Below are 17,897 nucleotides of genomic sequence, written 5' to 3'. Positions count from 1 at the left end.
CTCAGAGCCACACTGTCCCTATTCCCTAGTTCTCCCTCAATGCTCTCACCTTCTGACCTATTGCTCCCGTGCCCACCAGACAACGTTGTGAAGTTAGTTGGCAGAGTCACTGGAAAACAGAGAAGGCAAATTGGCTGTGAAATGTCTCCAAAGGGTTCTCTTTTTAATACTGGTGTGCAATAATCAAAGTGGGCTCTGATAAAGAAGTAAGTAAACATTGTGTAAATGGGAGAGTCCAGAATGAGCAGCGGTATGGGATGATTTTGGACTGAGTCACTGGAAGTCAGTACTAATACATAAATGATCCAACCAGACTGCCAAGTGCAAATACAAATGAAAACTAAGTCCAGTTTGTCATATCAGTGGGATAACTAGAATCCTTGACCAGTGGGCACAGCATGGTCTCTCTTCAGGGAAACCTGAGAAAAGGTGATGTTAAGTGAAGTGTTTCTTCAAAATTCTCAGAAGAGGATAAAGATCTTTCTCAATCCATCTGGATAAATGGTCTGAACCTACTTACTTCTGATACAGAGAAGGCAAAGAGGAGATTTAGTAACTGTGAAGGTTTTAATGGGGGGAATTGGGAAAAGCTATTTCCTCCGCAAGGGTGTCGATGATGGGGGACATCAATTAAAAATTGCCACAGAGGAGCTAAGAGAAATTACTCTTTGCAGAATCATTGTAGCCTTGAGTGTTTTGGCATGGATATTGAGGCAGAGACCAGTGCATTTTGAGAAAAAACTCAATCATTGTTCGAAGTAGAGGAAGCGACACGGTGGTGCAGTGGTTAGCACTGCTGCCTCATGATGCCGAGGACCCGGGATCGATCCCGGCTCCGGGTCACTGTCGTGTAGAGTTTGCACATTCTCCCCGTGTCTGCGTGGGCCTCACCCCCCACAACCCAAAGATGTGCCTGGTAGGTGAATTGGCCACACTAAATTGTCCCTTAATTGGAAAAGAAAGAATTGGGTTCTCTAAATTTTTTTATTTTTTTAAAGGAAATATTTTCCATTTTTGATCTGTTTATACTGCCCAAGTTAATTTACTGACCTGATGACGAGATGACCAGTATGAATAACCGATCTTGAATTAAACTTTTCTTGCAGAATGTTGCGCTCATTACTGTCTGCACAGGGTGTAAACCCAGAGATGATCGTTGTCTTCATAGATGGCTACTATGAGGTGAGAAGTTGCTACTGTTGTTTATTATTAACAGACTCCTTATTAACAGACTCATTGTAAAAATCTAAGTTCCTTTGATGAAATAATCACACAGAGCTTGAGTTATTTTTCTTTTGACTATGTTGAGACTAAATTAACTGTAATAGAAACAACTAGCAGGTCATTTCAGAGATCACTGCTAATACACTTAAACTGTTACGTGCAAATTAAAATAAAATCGTCATCTAATTTGTCACATCAATGATGCAATTTAAATCCTACAGTGCCAATCTTTGGAAAGATAAATAACCCAGATGCTTAGCAGTAGCTGCATTTGTTCATTTCTCTCTGGCCAACAGGCATAGTTTCCCCTCTACACCAGGTCCATCTCCCTCGTGTATAGTCTACAGTGACCCAACAGATATTATTCATGTTTCTAGAATGCTTTTAGTTTTGAAATAGAATGACTTGTGATATATAATGATTAAGCCCTTATTTAAGCCTTGCAAAGAGTTAAATATAAATTTCAAAATAAATGACCATGTGTACTTACAAGTCTGAAATACTTTATTACTGAATATTTTTCTTGACCAGGAACCAATGGATGTGGTGGAGCTCTTTGGCCTGAAGGGTGTTCAACACACGCCCATTAGTATTAAGAATGCTCGAGTCTCTCAGGTATCAGTTTCAAGTTTCTGTAATGTGGTTTACCTTCTGGGTTTTGCTGTTTTATCCTCTGCCAACAAAGTACAGCTAGATTGTCTTTTCCCATAATGATGAGTAACTTGAAGGTGAAAAGAATTATGTAGAAATTGGTGTTTGTCAGCATTTGGGTTCCATACGGAATTTGAACAAGAGATATTTCCGTTTTAAACTATTATGTGGGACAGAATCATTAGCTAGCTGGATGAAATGGTTACTGTGGTAAAATTACTAAGGAACCCTGCATAAGACATAAGCCAAAATCTCCCATCCTTGTTCACGGCTGGGGTTTTCCACTGCCGATGAGAGTGAATAGCGTTTTGGCTGGAAGGCCAAATTTTCCGTCCTCTCGCAATGCGTTCTGCCACGGACCAGACTTGAGATTTCCGCCCATAAGGTGGAATTTTACGCTGGTAGGATTTTCAGTCCCGCCAAAGTTGATGGACCGCTCGCTGCATTTTATGGCCCTGCCCCCTGGTACAACAGGACCGTAATGTTCCGCCCATTGTTTTCTGTGACTTCACCTCTGTACAAGCTGGGTTCCTGCCTACTCCACCTGCATTAACTACAGCATCAATAATTATCATAATTGATCTAAATACATACTGAATTTGCATCACGATAACATTTCTTTTGGTTTTTTTTCCCCTCTCCATATACACAGCATTACAAAGCCAGTTTGACTGCCACATTCAATTTACATCCGGTAAGCAATGGAAACATTTCTGAATTTGAGGTTTTTTTTTTTAAATGATAACCGTTTTGTTCCTCTTTAATAATGTTACAGCAGTGGTGTTGATAAATGAAAATACATAGCAAAACTTGTAATTTGATTTATGGAATCTGTTTTCAGCTTTTAGTTTGATCTGTCACGTGGGATAAAACCATAGAAATGTCCATCATAAAAGGAGGCAATTTGTTCCACAATATCTATGCTGATTCTTCACTTGAGCAACTCAGAATCCCACTGCCCTGTTCTCATTGCATGAAGTATTTATCCAATTTTCCTACAAAAGGTGAAGTGGTTGCTGCCCCAACTACTCCCTCTGGTAAAGCATACCACGCTCCATCAACTCACTGCATTAAAAATAAAATCCCTGTTCCATCAACTCACTGCATTAATATCCCTGTTCTCAGTTTTCCTGCTTTTAAATTGATGACCTTTCATCACCTACTTCCGAGGCTGTCTTTTTTAAAAATTCAATCTATTAAAACACTTAATTTTAAAAACTATGTCTCTTCTTGCCCTTCTGTGCCCCAGTGGTAATAATCCCCTGTCTCAAACCTCCCCCTTATTATCATAGTTTTCCGTCCATGCTGTGTGCTCTCCATGCTCTAATGGTTTTTCTACAATAGTGACCTAAATCTATACAGCATACTTTAACTGTGGCATAACCAACGTTGAACACAAATTTATCATTATTTCTTTCTGTGGAATTTGTCCCCTTTTTTATTGAACCCAAGATGCTTTTAGCCTCTAATAGTTTTATCTACCTGTAGCAGAACTTGGAATTATACATCTGAGCCGTCAGGCATCTCGGCTCATCCAAACTGTTTAGTATTTTTCAATCAAGTGTATACTCCTATTCCTTATTTTTCCTTTTAAACTGATCACCGCACACTTGTCCACATGGAATTATATGTTCTGCCTATTTTTCTGCTCTGCTAACCGGTCTTATCTTCCTGATAATTACAGGCCCTTGTCACTTTGTCAGACCCCTGCTTTTGTGCCATCAGCAAAATGAAATATTATTCTTTCTACCCAATTCTGTCAACAATATATATTGAGAACAGAAATGAACTTTGTACTGACTTCTGGGATGCATTTCTAGCTTCTCCACTTTGGGCAACACCCATTGCAGTAAATTTGTTTCCTGGTTGTCGACCAAACTTCCAGCAATGCGGATAGATTTCTTCATACACTATAAGTCATTGTTGTGCCTGCATCTGATCTGATCTTGTCTGTTGAAATTTCCTATTTTCAAGTCTTATTAACGTTTTTTTCTTTGTGTTGGTCATTTTTTGATTGTTCTCCTGTCCCAATCCTTTGTTTTCTCCTACTTATTTTCCAGCACTAAAGTAAATAATGCTTTCTTCCTTATTAAAAACAGACCGTGATGGAAATACTCATCTGGTTTTGCAGCATCTGTGGAGAAAGAAACAAAGTTAACATTTTGAGTTCAATGTGACTTTGTTTTAATGCTTTGTACTTTAGTTGGGCTGGAATCCTACTAAAATAGGAAGCATTCCTGAATGAATTCTTCAAAAAAGACAGTTTCCTCTTTGATCACATACATTATCTTTATGCCAATCTGATATCAGCCACTATTATTGCGCTATTCTTGCATTTTTTTAATTAAGACCATAAGACATAGGAGCGGAAGTAAGGCCATTCGGCCCATCAAGTCCACTCCACCATTCAATCATGGCTGATTTCAACTCCATTTACCCGCTCTCTCTCCATAACCCTTAATTCCTCGAGAAATCAAGAATTTATCAACTTCTGTCTTAAAGACACTCAACGTCCCGGCCTCCACCGCCCTCTGTGGCAATGAATTCCACAGACCCACCACTCTGGCTGAGGAAATTTCTCCTCATCTCTGTTCTAAAGTGACTCCCTTTTATTCTAAGGCTGTGCCCCTGGGTCCTAGTCTCCCCTGCTAATGGAAACAACTTCCCTACGTCCACCCTATCTAAGCCATTCATTATCTTGTAAGTTTCTATTAGATCTCCCCTCAACCTCCTAAACTCCAATGAATATAATCCCAGGATCCTCAGACGTTCATCGTATGTTAGGCCTACCATTCCTGGGATCATCTGTGTGAATCTCCGCTGGACCCGCTCCAGTGCCAGTATGTCCTTCCTGAGGTGTGGGGCCCAAAATTGCTCACAGTATTCTAAATGGGGCCTAACTAATGCTTTATAAAGCTTCAGAAGTACATCCCTGCTTTTATATTCCAAGCCTCTTGAGATAAATGACAACATTGCATTTGCTTTCTTAATTACGGACTCAACCTGCAAGTTTACCTTTAGAGAATCCTGGACGAGGACTCCCAAGTCCCTTTGCACTTCAGCATTATGAATTTTGTCACCGTTTAGAAAATAGTCCATGCCTCTATTCTTTTTTCCAAAGTGCAAGACCTCGCACTTGCCCATGTTGAATTTCATCAGCCATTTCTTGGACCACTCTCCTAAACTGTCTAAATCTTTCTGCAGCCTCCCCACCTCCTCCATACTACCTGCCCCTCCACCTATCTTTGTATCATCGGCAAACTTAGCTAGAATGCCCTCAGTCCCGTCATCTAGATCGTTAATATATAAAGAGAACAGCTGTGGCCCCAACACTGAACCCTGCGGGACACCACTCATCACCGGTTGCTATTCCGAAAAAGAACCTTTTATCCCAACTCTCTGCCTTCTGCCTGACAGCCAATCGTCAATCCATGTACCTTGCCTCGAATACCATGGGCCCTTATTTTACTCAGCAGTCTCCCGTGAGGCACCTTATCAAAGGCCTTTTCGAAGTCAAGATAGATAACATCCATTGGCTCTCCTTGGTCTAACCTATTTGTTATCTCTTCAAAGAACTCTAACAGCTTTGTCAGGCACGAGCTCCCCTTACTAAATCCATGCTGACTTGTCCTAATCCGACCCTGCACTTCCAAGAATTTAGAAATCTCATCCTTAACAATGGATTCTAGAATTTTGCCAACAACCGAGGTTAGGCTAATTGACCGATAATTTTCCATCTTTTTCCTTGTTCCCTTCTTGAACAGGGGGGTTACGATTTTCCAATCCTCTGGGACTTTCCCTAACTCCAGTGACTTTTGAAAGATCATAACTAACGCCTCCACTATTTCTTCAGCTATCTCCTTTAGAACTCTAGGATGTAACCCATCTGGGCCTGGAGATTTATCAATTTTTAGACCTCTTAGTTTCTCTAGCACTTTCTCCTTTGTGATGGCTACCATATTCAACTCTGCCCCCTGACTCTCCTGAATTGTTGGGATATTACTCATGTCTTCTACTGTGAAGACTGATGCAAAGTACTTATTTAGTTCCTCAGCCATTTCCTTGTCTCCCATCACTAGATTACCAGCGTCATTTTGGAGCGGCCCAATGTCTACTTTTGCCTCCCGTTTGTTTTTAATGTATTTAAAGAAACTTTTACTATCATTCTTAATGTTACTGGCTAGCCTACCTTCATAATTGATCCTCTCTTTCCTTATTTCTCTCTTTGTTATCCTCTGTTTGTTTTTGTAGCCTTCCCAATCTCCTGACTTCCCATTACTCTTTGCCACATTATAGGCTTTCTCGTTTGCTTTGATGCATTCCCTAACTTCCTTTGTCAGCCATGGCTGCCTAATCCCCCCTCTGATAACCTTTCTTTTCTTTGGGATGAACCTCTGTCCTGTGTCCTCAATTACTCCCAGAAACTCCTGCCATTGCTGTTCTACTGTCTTTCCCACTAGGTTCTGCTCCCAGTCGATTTTCGTCAGTTCCTCCCTCATCCCCCTTAGTTACCTTTATTTAACAGTAACACCTTTACATCTGATTCTACCTTCTTTCTTTCAAATTGGAGATTGAATTCTACCATATTATGATCACTGCCTCCTAAGTGTTCCCTTACTTTAAGATCTTTAATCAAGTCTGGCTCATTACATAACACTGAAGTCCAGAATGGCCTGTCCCCTCGTGGGCTCCATCACAAGCTGTTCCAAAAAGCCCTCCTGTAAACATTCATTGAATTCCCTTTCCTTGGGTCCACTGGCAGCATTATTTACCCAGTCCACCTGCATATTGAAGTCCTCTATGATCACTGTGACCTTGCCTTTCTGACATGCACTTTCTATTTTGTGGTGCATTTTGTGCCCCTGGTCCTGACCACTGTTAGGAGGCCTGTACATAACTCCCATTATGTTTTTTTTTGCCTTTGTGGTTCCTCAACTCAATCCACACAGACTCCACATCATCTGACCCTATGTCGTTCAGTGCTATTGATTTAATTTCATTCCTAATTAACAAGGCAACCCCGCCCCCTCTGCCCACCTCTCTGTCTTTTCGATAGGTTGTGAATCCCTGGATGTTTAAATGCCAGTCCTGAACCCCCTGCAACCACGTCTCTGTGATGCCTACCACATCATACCTGCCAGTCACAATCTGGGCCACAAGCTCATCTACCTTGTTCCGTACACTGCGCGCATTTAAATATAGCACCTTTAATTCTCTATTGACCGTCCCTTTTTGTTTTCTTAGTGTGGTGGACCTAGGTTTACTGAGCCTTTCCATACACTGTGTCATATTTTGTGGGATGGGGACTATCGTAACCTCTCCTGAGTTCTGTCTTTTCGTGCTTTTTTTGTATTCCTAAGCAGCTACGCTTCCCACTGATTACTTCACCTCTTGGTTCCCTGACTTTCCCTTCCCCCCCCCCCAATCTCTGGTTTAAAGTCCTATTGACCACCCTATTTACTCTTTTCGCCAGAACACTGGTCCCAGCTCGGTTCAGGTGGAGACCATCCCAATGGTATAGGTCCCCCCTGTCCCAAACCTGATGCCAGTGTCCCATTAAAAGGAACCCCTCTTTCCCACACCACTCTTTCAGCCACGTGTTAACTTCCCTTATTCTTGCCTCCCTATGCCAATTTGCACATGGCTCGGGCAGTAATTCGGAGATTATGACCCTTGAGGACCTGTTTTTTAATTTGAATCCTAGCTCTTTATAATCTTTAAACAGGTCCTCTTTTCTAGACTTGCCTATGTTGTTGGTACCGACATGGACCACAACAACTGGATCCTCCCCCTCCCTCTCCAGTATCCTTTCAAGCCGGTCAGAGATGTCCCGCACCCTAGCACCGGGCAGGCAACATACCATGCGGGACTCTTTATCCTGCTCACAAAGGATACTATCTATCCCCCTGATAATAGAATCCCCTACAACTACAACTTGCCTATTTACTCCCTCCCCTTGAATGGCCTGCTGAACCATGGTGCCTTGGTCAGCTGACTCATCCTTCCTGCAGCCCTGTTCGCCATCCACACAGGGAGCAAGTGCCTCATACCTGTTGGACAGGGTCAAGGGCTGAGGCTCCTGAGTTCCTGACTGCTGGTTCCCTTTACCTGCCTGACTTGCAGTCACACCCTGCTGTCCCTGGCCACTGGCAGGATTTAAACTACTTACTCTGACAGGTGTGACTGCCTCCTGAAACACAGTGTCCAGGTAAGTCTCCCCCTCCCATATGTGCCTCAGTGTTTGAAGCTCAGACTCCAGCTCATCAACTCTGAGCCGGAGCTCTTCGAGCAGCCAACACTTACTGCAGATGTGGCCGCTGCAGCTCGCAATGGGATCTGCCAGCTCCCACATCAAGCAGCTCAAGCACATCACCTGACCAGCCATCACTAATTAATTAATTAGTTTATCCATCTCCCCTCCCCCTCACTGCTCTGTCTATCTCCTCTCCACCCTGGTGTGCACAATGTCCACCAAGAATTGCCCATCCCCTTCCAGTTTCTTCAATCCAGGTGTACATAAAATATCTTGTTGCTAACTTTGCCTTAGTTTAATTGCTCTGTTTTATCACCTTTGCTTTTGAGTCGCCAGGTATCTTCATGATACCGCCACGTAGTTCAAGTCCGAGTAGTGATCAATAATCCAAGACACCGCTTAGTAAGAAGGCATGGTAGCCTTGTGGATAGCACAATTGCTTCACAGCTCCAGGGTCCCAGGTTCAATTCCAGTTTGGGTCACTGTCTGTGCGGAGTCTGCACATCCTCCCCGTGTGTGCGTGGGTTTCCTCCGGGTGCTCCGGTTTCCTCCCACAGTCCAAAGATGTGCAGGTTAGGTGGATTGGCCATGATAAATTGCCCTTAGTGTCCAAAATTGCCGTTAGTGTTGGTTGGGGTTACTGAGTTATGGGGATAGGGTGGCGGTGTTGGCCTTGGGTAAGGTGCTCTTTCCAAGAGCCGGTGCAGACTCGATGGGCCGAATGGCCTCCTTCTGCACTGTAAATTCCATGAATCTATGATTCTATGAAATCAAAGCACATTTATTGTACACAGTAATCACTACTCATGTACAAATTCTACGTCTAAGTTACTTCTACAGCTAACAGGCCTATACTTAACTTGGAACTGGCCCACCAGGTCAGGGAAACAAATGGCCTTTCGTTCGGGTTCTGAGCCTGCGGGATTCGAAGTTGGTACAGATTGGTAGCTAGGAGCGCCTATCTCGTAGCGAGCGTTGAAGTAAGACTTACTGGATATCGGCAGCGGCTGAACCGGTCACTGTCAAGGGTTGGTTCGCGTTGCTGAGTGACCCGGTCAAGAAGAACAATTTGAACTTGGGCTTGATTCTTATAGTCCCCAGGGGCTTCCCGCCTTTCGGGGCGGACCCTGTACCTGGTTCCAAGTGATTGGACTTTGTCCCAATCACTTGGTTCGATTTTCTCCAATGCTGGAGCGGTTCCCTGATCGATGGGCGGTCCTGAGGTGGTCGTTCACCTCCCTTTGTGTAGGCTTCTGCTGGCGCCAAAGAGTCTGGTTTGGCTTTATGTGTCTAAATGTTGTTCATTGTTCCCGGGGATTGCTCATTAATATGCAGGTGGCTGGTGTTTTGTTATGCTGATGGTTGCTGGTATCGATCTTGTCTGGCCTTTCCAGAGGTAAATACACACTGCAGCTGCTCGTTTGTGTCCTGTTGGCTAACTTTCCCATCAGCCTTTGCCATTCGCCATTTTAAATCGGGAGTTAGCCATTCTAAATCGCGAGTTAGCCATTTTAACTGGCTACAATCTCTAAGTATGTTTTATATCTCTTAGCCTCATTCATCCCTTAATAATATGGTGGCACAGTGGTTAGCAAGGCTGCCTCATAGTGCCAGGGTCCTGGGTTTGATTCCAGCCTTGGGTGACTGTGTGGAGTTTGCACATTCTCTCCGTGTCTACGTGGGTTTCCTTTGGGTGCTCTGGTTTCTTCCCATGATTCAAAGATGTGCAGGTTAGGTGGCTGGCCATGATCAATGCGCAGCATTATAAGGTTGGGGTGGGGGAGTTGGCCTAGGTAGGGTGCTCTTTCTGAAGGTCAGTGCAATCTTGATGGGCCAAATGGCTTTCTGCAATGTAGGGATTGTATGAGAAGTGTTCTAGAGATGATCCTTTTGCGTCCTGGATGCTGATCGATATTTGACCTTTTTTTAAACATGGTTTAACTATTATAAAATGAAACCTAAATGTTACATTGTTCAGCAATTGTAGTTTATAATTAGTTTGTTTTTGCATAAACTAAAATCTGTACTCCTGGGGATGTTTTCTGTTTAGGATGCAAAGTTTGCTGTGGTACTGGAGGAAGACTTGGATATTTCAGTGGACTTCTTCAGGTGAATACAAAGTACAAATTCTGTTTTCCTCAATTTCAGCTAAACCGAGCTAAACTCAGTGTTGTAAAACATCAATTTATTTATAGTCATTAGATTTTACTTTCTACTATTGTAGATCAGTTGAGGCTTTTTGAACTTACTTAATGTTTTTCTCTTCAAAATACTCTTCTCCAAATTCTGATTGTTTAATTGAATCATAGAATTCGTACAGTGCAGAATGAGGCCATTCTGTGATAATATCCCAGAGTTTAACTGATCAGAGTACATGGCACAAGTTTATATTTGTGCAGCAGAAATATTTGGAACTAACTGTACATTTGCTGCAGGATTATGTTAAATTCTGTATCAGTAGCTAAGTATCGAACTTAACACATCTACATTTGTTTTGCTAGTTTTCTCAGCCAAACAATCCACTTACTTGAAGATGATGAAAGTCTGTACTGCATATCCGCTTGGAATGATCAGGTAGGGCAATTGTATTTGGATAAGTTTAAGTTAACTTGCATATGGATTTGGGGGAATGTTGAGGGGCTTTTTGCTGTGTGGGGTGTGTGAATCTATAGATGGTTAGTGGGTGGGGGGGGGGTGAGGGGAGAGGGTGTGAGAGGGTGAGGTTTAGTTGGGAGGTGGGGGCAGCAGTTGGAAGGACTCGTATTAGGGATACTGCAGCAGTTAGGGTGGGTGTATTTGGGGAATGGGGAGGGCAATGGGATTTGGGGGGTGTAGCTGGAAGGGTGGTGGTGTAGTGGGCAGTGGGTAGCTGGGACGGTGGAGGTGTGGTCCCATGGATAATCCGTACAACAGTTACCCAGAAGTTAGAAGTGGTTTTAATTCTACAAATTCTACTAAACACCCTCCAACCCCTGGGTATGACGCCTTGGGGGACTAAAAGTTATGATTCTATTTTTTATATTCTTTTGAGTTCTGCTCAAACAGATCAATGGTGCTGTCTCTTTAATATAACTGATTTGCTTCCAGCATCCTTGTTTCATTGTATTAATCTGGTATTAACTAAATGTGTAAACAGGAAATGTAGCTAGGTTGTTATTATAAATTATTTGAGTTCTCGAGACCTGATTGGAAGATAAAGCTGTAGCGGGCCCCTTTCTCCTGCCAAAACTCCAGGATCATTCTGGAGAGCCTAGATAACCTTGGGCTTTTTAATCAATTCTCCATTACCTTTTTAAAAATATATTTTATTCCAAACATACACAACATCAACAGAATGCACAGTCCATTTAAACACAGTCAACAGTTTTTTTTTCCTCTTTAATCTCTGCCCCACCTCCCGCAACGAACAACTCCTCAAATAAGGTCATGAACGGCCTCTACCGTGCCTCAAAACCCTCTTCTGACCCCTGCAACTCGAACTTAATCTTCTCCAACCAGAGAAAGTTGTACAGGTGTCCCAGCTATACCACCAACCTCGTCGGCATCCACAAACTCCCAATTCCAAACGATCCTTCGCCGGGCAATCAGAGAGGCGAAGGTCATGAAATCGGCCCTCTTCCCCTCCAGCAGCCCCGGCTCCTCCGAAACCCCTATGATTGCCACTATAAGATCTGGGCTCAGCCCCCACTACCCTGGATAACATCCTGAACACCGCCTCCCAAAAGCTCTCCAGCTTCTCGCAGCCCCAGAACATGTGCGCATGATTTTCTGGGCCCCGCCCACACTTCTTACATCCATCAGCCACCCGCTGGAAGAACCCACTCATCCTTGCCCGAGTCATGTGTACCCTGTGCACCACCTTGAACTAAATCAAGCTCATCCTCGCGCAGGAGGAGGTTGAGTTCACTTGCCGCATCACCTCACACCAGAATCCCCAACCTTTTTCCCTCCCCAACTCCTCCTCCCGCTTACACTTTATCCTCACCACCTGTGCCTTGCCCTGCTCCCCCAACCACCCATATATGTCCCCCAATCCTGCCTTCCCCAAATCGTCGGGGAGCAGCAGTTGCTTCAATAACGTGTACTCCAGTAGCTGGGGGAATGTCTGCCTCTCCTTTCGCACAAATTACCGCACCTGCATGTACCTAAACTCGCTACCCCTCGATAGCTCAAACCTCTCCCGTAGCTCGTCCAGCCCCACAAGCTTCCCCTCTGAGATCATATCTATAACCCGCTCTAGCTTCGCCTTCCTCCATTTCCCATCCATCTCATCCATCTCCCCTGGCTTAAACCTGTGGTACCCACAGCAATGGGGCTGTCACCAAGGCCCTCAAACTGGAGCCCCTGCAGGACTCCTCCAACTTGATTTCCGCCCCCCCCCCCAAACCAATGTCTCACCTTCTCCATGTTCGCAGTCCAGTAATAATACATCAGGTTTGGGGACGCCAACCCCCCCCCTCCGTCTCTGTCTCTGTAACAGAGCCCTCTTCACCCTCGGTTCCTTTCCCGCCATAGAATCTCCAAGATCAGTGCCTCCACCCTCTGGAAAAAGGCCTTGGGGAGAAAGATCGGGAGGGTCTGAAGGACAACCAGGAACCTTGGCAGCACATTCATCTTTACCACCTGCAACCTTCCTGCCAACGTCAAGTACGAAGCAGCCCACCTCTTGAGTTCCCCCTTGACCTCCCCCACTATTGCTGTCAAGTTCCACCCGTGCATTGTGGCCCACTCATTTGTCACCTGAATCCTCAAATACCTAAACCACTCTCTTGCCACCTTAAACAGTAGCGCCCCCAAATTGGGCCCCACACCACTGCATTCACTGGAAACACCTCGCCCTTCCCTATATTGAGCTAATGCCCGGAGAAGGCCCCAAACCTCTTCAGCAGACCCATGATTCTGCCCATACTCTCCAGCGGGTCTGACACAAACAACAGCAGGTCGTCTGCGTACAGCAACAACTGGTGCTCCCTGCCTCCTCCCACAATCCCTTGCCACTCGGCTGGCCCCCGAAGGGCCATTGCCAAAGGCTCAATCGCCAACTCAAATAACAACGGCGACAGCGGGTTCCCCTGTGTAGCCCAAAGTATCCTGAACCCGTCTCGTTCATATGCACACTTGCCACCGGAGACGCATACAAAAGACGAACCCACGCCACAAACTTAACCCAAACCTACCCAAAATCTCAAGTAGGTACCTCCAGTCTACCCAGTGAAAGGCCTTCTCCTCATCCATGGATACAATAGCCTCCGGTGCCCACCCTCCAACCGAGTCATTACTACATTTAACAGCCTCCTAATGTTGCTGGAGAACTGCCGACCCTTCACAAAACCTATTCTATCCTTGGAGACCAATTCCCCATGATGGACTGCTTCCTTAAATCCACCTCTCCTTATCCCTTCAGCCTTTTCTCGACTGATCAATGAAAGGGACCAATTTATTTAATATTATCAAGATGGAGCCAATCATTTCAGCTTTCTACTTCTGCATCTGAACCCTTGCTCCCCAGCTTCCACCATATCCTAGCTCTGACGTTTATGTGTTCAAAGCTAATCTCGTCCATAAGAGATTCTTCCTGCTCCTTTGACCAAATTCCCACTAATCTCCTGACCTCCTCATTTCCTCTTCGGCCTATATGCTATCTCAGAATTTCCTCTTCTCAGGAACTGTTCCCACTTCCTCACTGTCCTCCAAAACATCCAGCATCAGTCCCCTCAAAAATGAAAGCACAGCTTTGATCCCTCGCCTTCCAACTATCTGCCCATTCTTCTTTAGACCTTCAGTGTCTCCACTTTCCCACAGCTTTTGATTTGAATCCCACTACTTAGATCCCTTTTTCTCCCATAATAGCCCTAACCAAAGCAACAAATGATGTTCTCTGTTACGGTTGGTGTATTATTCCTCCCCAATTCCTCTTCAGTCTTTGACACTTGAATAATCAATTTGTCATTCAACTCCTCGTATCTCCATTGTTCAACTCTGGGGCTGTTCTATTCATGCCTATCTATTAGTAGCCAGTGCATCTTCAGCAATGCCTTCTCTTTACACTCCTACATATTGTGCTCGGCACCCCCCCCCCCCCCCCCCCCCCCAATAAATAGTGAGTCATCATTCCCTTTCCTCCTCTTTGTCTTCATGCCACCCATTGACAACATTATCTTCAGGCACAACATTATCTTCAAACACAAGTGCATACACTCAACTCAACCTAATGAACAATTATTTTAACCCCTTCACTATCTCTCTGGTTTCAGAGTACTTGTCTAATATTTGGTCTTGGATGAACTATAATTTCCTCCAACTTTGGCAAACCAAGCCATCATCTTTGACCCTTATTGGAGCTATACCCTTGCCAATTCCCCTTCCTTTTTAATATTATGTGGAACCAGGCTAACCTCCTCCGTGACTCCCTATTTGACCTTGAGCTTAGCTCTGCCCTCATCCTCTCCATCACAAAGACTGCTTACTTACACCTCCATAATGTTGCTTACTTCTGCCGCTGCCTCAGCCCATCTCAGACTCTCAGAATTATCCCTTGATGTCTTTACCCTTTCCTACATCTGTAACTTACTCCAGTGCCATAATTCAGTTTTCCTTTCCTATGGCCTTCCAAATGTTCAGTTCCTCTGTCACTGATACCTTGTGTCTTTTATCGCTTCCTCTCCTCTTTGCACACACACTATTAGAGCCCATGTATTTGGTGCCTAGCCCCACTCTTTGGAATTCACTCCTATAAATCTCTCTGCCTTCCTCTCACCCTTTTAAGAACCTGCTCAAAATCTGATTCTGATCAAGCTTTCAGCACGCATTCTCTTTGGCAACACATATTGAATACCTCAATTGCTTGTTCCTAACACATGTACAATTTTCTCTGTTGTGAGTGGGTTTCCTCCCTGATTTATACATCAATGCTGCAATGAACTGGTCATAAGATAGTGTTGGAATGGCCTGGTGATACTGTTCTGTGTGTGGTTTTTTTTTGGCTGAGGTTAGAACTTCGTATGTGGAGGATCAAGACCATTCCACTCCCCTTCTGGTTGGTTTTATGGTCCAGTACTTTCCTGATTTAATATTATCTTCTCAAATTTGGTTTGGTGTCGTGAACTTGGGACAGCACGGTAGCATAGTGGTTAGCACAATTGCTTCACAGCTCCAGGGTCCCAGGTTCGATTCCCGGCTTGGGTCACTGTCTGTGTGGAGTCTGCACGTTCTCCCCGTGTGTGCGTGGGTTTTCCCCGGGTGCTCCGGTTTCCTCCCACAGTCCAAAGATGTGCAGGTTAGGTGGATGGCCATGCAAAATTGCCCTTCGTGTTGAAAATTGCCCTTAGTGTTGGGTGGGGTTACTGGCTTATGGGCATAGGGTGGAGGTGTGGGCTTGGGTAGGGTGCTCTTTCAAAGAGTCGGTGCAGACTCAATGGGCCGAATGACCTCCTTCTGCACTGTAAATTCTGTGAAAAAATTCTATGAACTTGAAAAAACACCTTCACCAGAATTACATTCTACCAAGCAGTTGCTTTTCATCAGAGTAGGTCAGCTAAATGTTCTGAACACTCAACATAACCAACTTGCCAGCATCTTTCAGATCTTTGTTTCCTCTACTTTGCTCCTTGAGGAAGGAGAAAATCATTGATGAAACATTGGGAGATACTACACTACCAACAGGGCAGCACAGTGGCACAATGGTTAGCACTGCTGCCTCACAGTGCCAGGGACCCGGGTTCAATTCCAGCCTCCGGTGACTGCATGGGTTTCCTCTGGATGCTCCAGTTTCCTCCCACAGTCCAAAGGTGTGCAGATTAGGTGGATTGACCGTGCTAAATTGACCCTTAGTGTCCAAAAGGTTGGGTGGGGTTACGGGGATGAGGTGGAGGTGTGGGACTAGATAGGGTGCACTTTTCAGGAGTTGGTGCAGACTCGATGGGTGGAATGGCCTCCTTCTGCACTATGATTCTATGAACATGACAAGCCACGCCAGTAATTCTCGTGAAGATGTCTCCAAGTCCACGACACCAAACCAAATTTGAGAAGATAATATAGATATTTTGGGAAAGGAAATGGAAAAGGTTGTAACAACCTCAGCTTTGAAGTATGTCGATATGCCTTAAATTTACTCTCTTACTTGATAATATGATAAAAGATTGTTTTGTTTGCTGTTGTACAGGTTAAAAACATATGATTTAATGGTTGTGCAAGTACCAGGCCAATATTCCTTATTGACTATATGTTGCTCTCAACTCTCCAGGAATAACAGTATTCTAATGATTTTATTTCATTTTTTGTAAATCTTAGGGTTATGAGCACACAGCAGAAGACATTACTTTGCTCTATCGAGTGGAGAGCATGCCGGGGCTTGGCTGGGTTTTAAAGAAGAGCCTTTATAAAGATGAGCTGGAGCCAAAGTGGCCAACACCAGAGAAGGTAGGATTTGTTACGTTTCAATTCCTAGTAGTCCATAAATTATAAATGTTTATGAATGGTTACATTTGAGATTTTGCATAATTTTAAATGATTAGCCTATGTCAGTGACAAACACTGAAACAGTTCTGTCCTTATCCTCACCATCAAGGTAAGAATAATACATGAAGGGGAAATTAGCTGCAGTACATCTGTCTTCAAGCTAACACGTGTCCTAGCAGCCATTTGTCAATAGTGTAACTGTCCAAACAGTAAACGACAAAGTCAAATCCTGTTGAGTTGTGGGGATGAGACATGAAGGGGAGGGGAAAGAATGCAGAACCCAGCCAAGTTAAAAGGAATTTTCCTTCTGCTCAGTTCCTATTGTCTTGTGATTAAAGCTGCTCCTTAGAGAATGGGCCATTAAATGGATTTTCAATGAGAAACCATCTATACACCAGAGTTTTATCTGCAGTCTTTCCTTTTAAGCTCTCACCATTAATTGACTATTTTCTCTGTCTATTAAGGTTTGTTCACTTTGGAACAGTTACCTCACAGATAATTGCTGATGAATAGTTAATGAGAATCCATAATGACCTCATAAAAACATAATCAGTTTACTCGCACTAGTTCTGGACTGTGTTTATACCCAGTTTATGATATAGAAAGTTGAGTGAGAAATTAATTTAATTGAATCTAAAGGCATTTTAGAGGCAAAGTTAAATTAAGTCCGCTTTTTGGTATAGGGATTACATTACGGCCCTCACCCTCCTGCTGAAGTGCCCTCATGTTAACTATTGCAACAGACCATCATAGACTTGGAGACACTCTCTGATGACAACTAAAGACCTCCCCATGGGCAGTCCAGGCAATGTAACCAATACTTCAGAATGTCAACTTTTTGCTCCATGATATTGCTGTTGGCTGCATGCTTGCATTGTAGGTGCACTGTCCACACTCCTTGACTGTTAAAAGGGAGTCACGAGCAGGTGTCGAGCAGCTATCCCTTGTCACCTTGCCTCTGTCCTTCATTGTGGCTCCAAAATGGCAGATGGGGGATCTTCTAGGCATGGTGACACAACAACTGCACATTCATGGAGTTGCAGTCCACCTCCCTATTATTGTGCTCAACCGGCAGAGCCCCATGCAGGTAATTGAAAGCATCTTACCCAGTAGGAATCTCACTAGTCTGACAAAGTAATGTGCTTACTGCCCTGCTTCTCTCTGGTAAAGGAGATAATGATGAATTCCACTCTCCTTCTGTACAGGGCCTCTGTCATCTCTCTGATGCAGCGATAGGTGCTGAATTGTCAAATACTGCAAATGACATCTGCTCTCGCCTGGCAGGATATACTGCCATAGAAATTGTCATCAT

At 44.1% G+C, this 17,897-nt stretch overlaps 1 protein-coding gene across 1 annotated transcript in view; it reads left to right on the top strand.

The window, feature by feature from the left end:
- pomgnt1 (protein O-linked mannose N-acetylglucosaminyltransferase 1 (beta 1,2-)) overlaps positions 1-17,897 on the top strand; it is a 72,482-nt gene that overhangs the window by 42,890 nt on the left and 11,695 nt on the right. The window contains exons 10-15 of the mRNA XM_072510848.1: positions 1,107-1,182; positions 1,756-1,839; positions 2,528-2,569; positions 10,179-10,237; positions 10,630-10,702; positions 16,418-16,546. Of these exons, the coding sequence (XP_072366949.1) occupies positions 1,107-1,182; positions 1,756-1,839; positions 2,528-2,569; positions 10,179-10,237; positions 10,630-10,702; positions 16,418-16,546 (463 nt within the window). The remainder of the gene's footprint in view (positions 1-1,106; positions 1,183-1,755; positions 1,840-2,527; positions 2,570-10,178; positions 10,238-10,629; positions 10,703-16,417; positions 16,547-17,897) is intronic.

Source organism: Scyliorhinus torazame, chromosome 7 (assembly GCF_047496885.1).
Source record: "Scyliorhinus torazame isolate Kashiwa2021f chromosome 7, sScyTor2.1, whole genome shotgun sequence".
In the NCBI taxonomy this organism is placed as follows: Eukaryota; Metazoa; Chordata; class Chondrichthyes; order Carcharhiniformes; family Scyliorhinidae; genus Scyliorhinus; species Scyliorhinus torazame.
The sequence above is the reverse complement of the archived record's forward strand: the minus strand, read 5'-3'. Positions and strand labels throughout refer to the sequence as shown.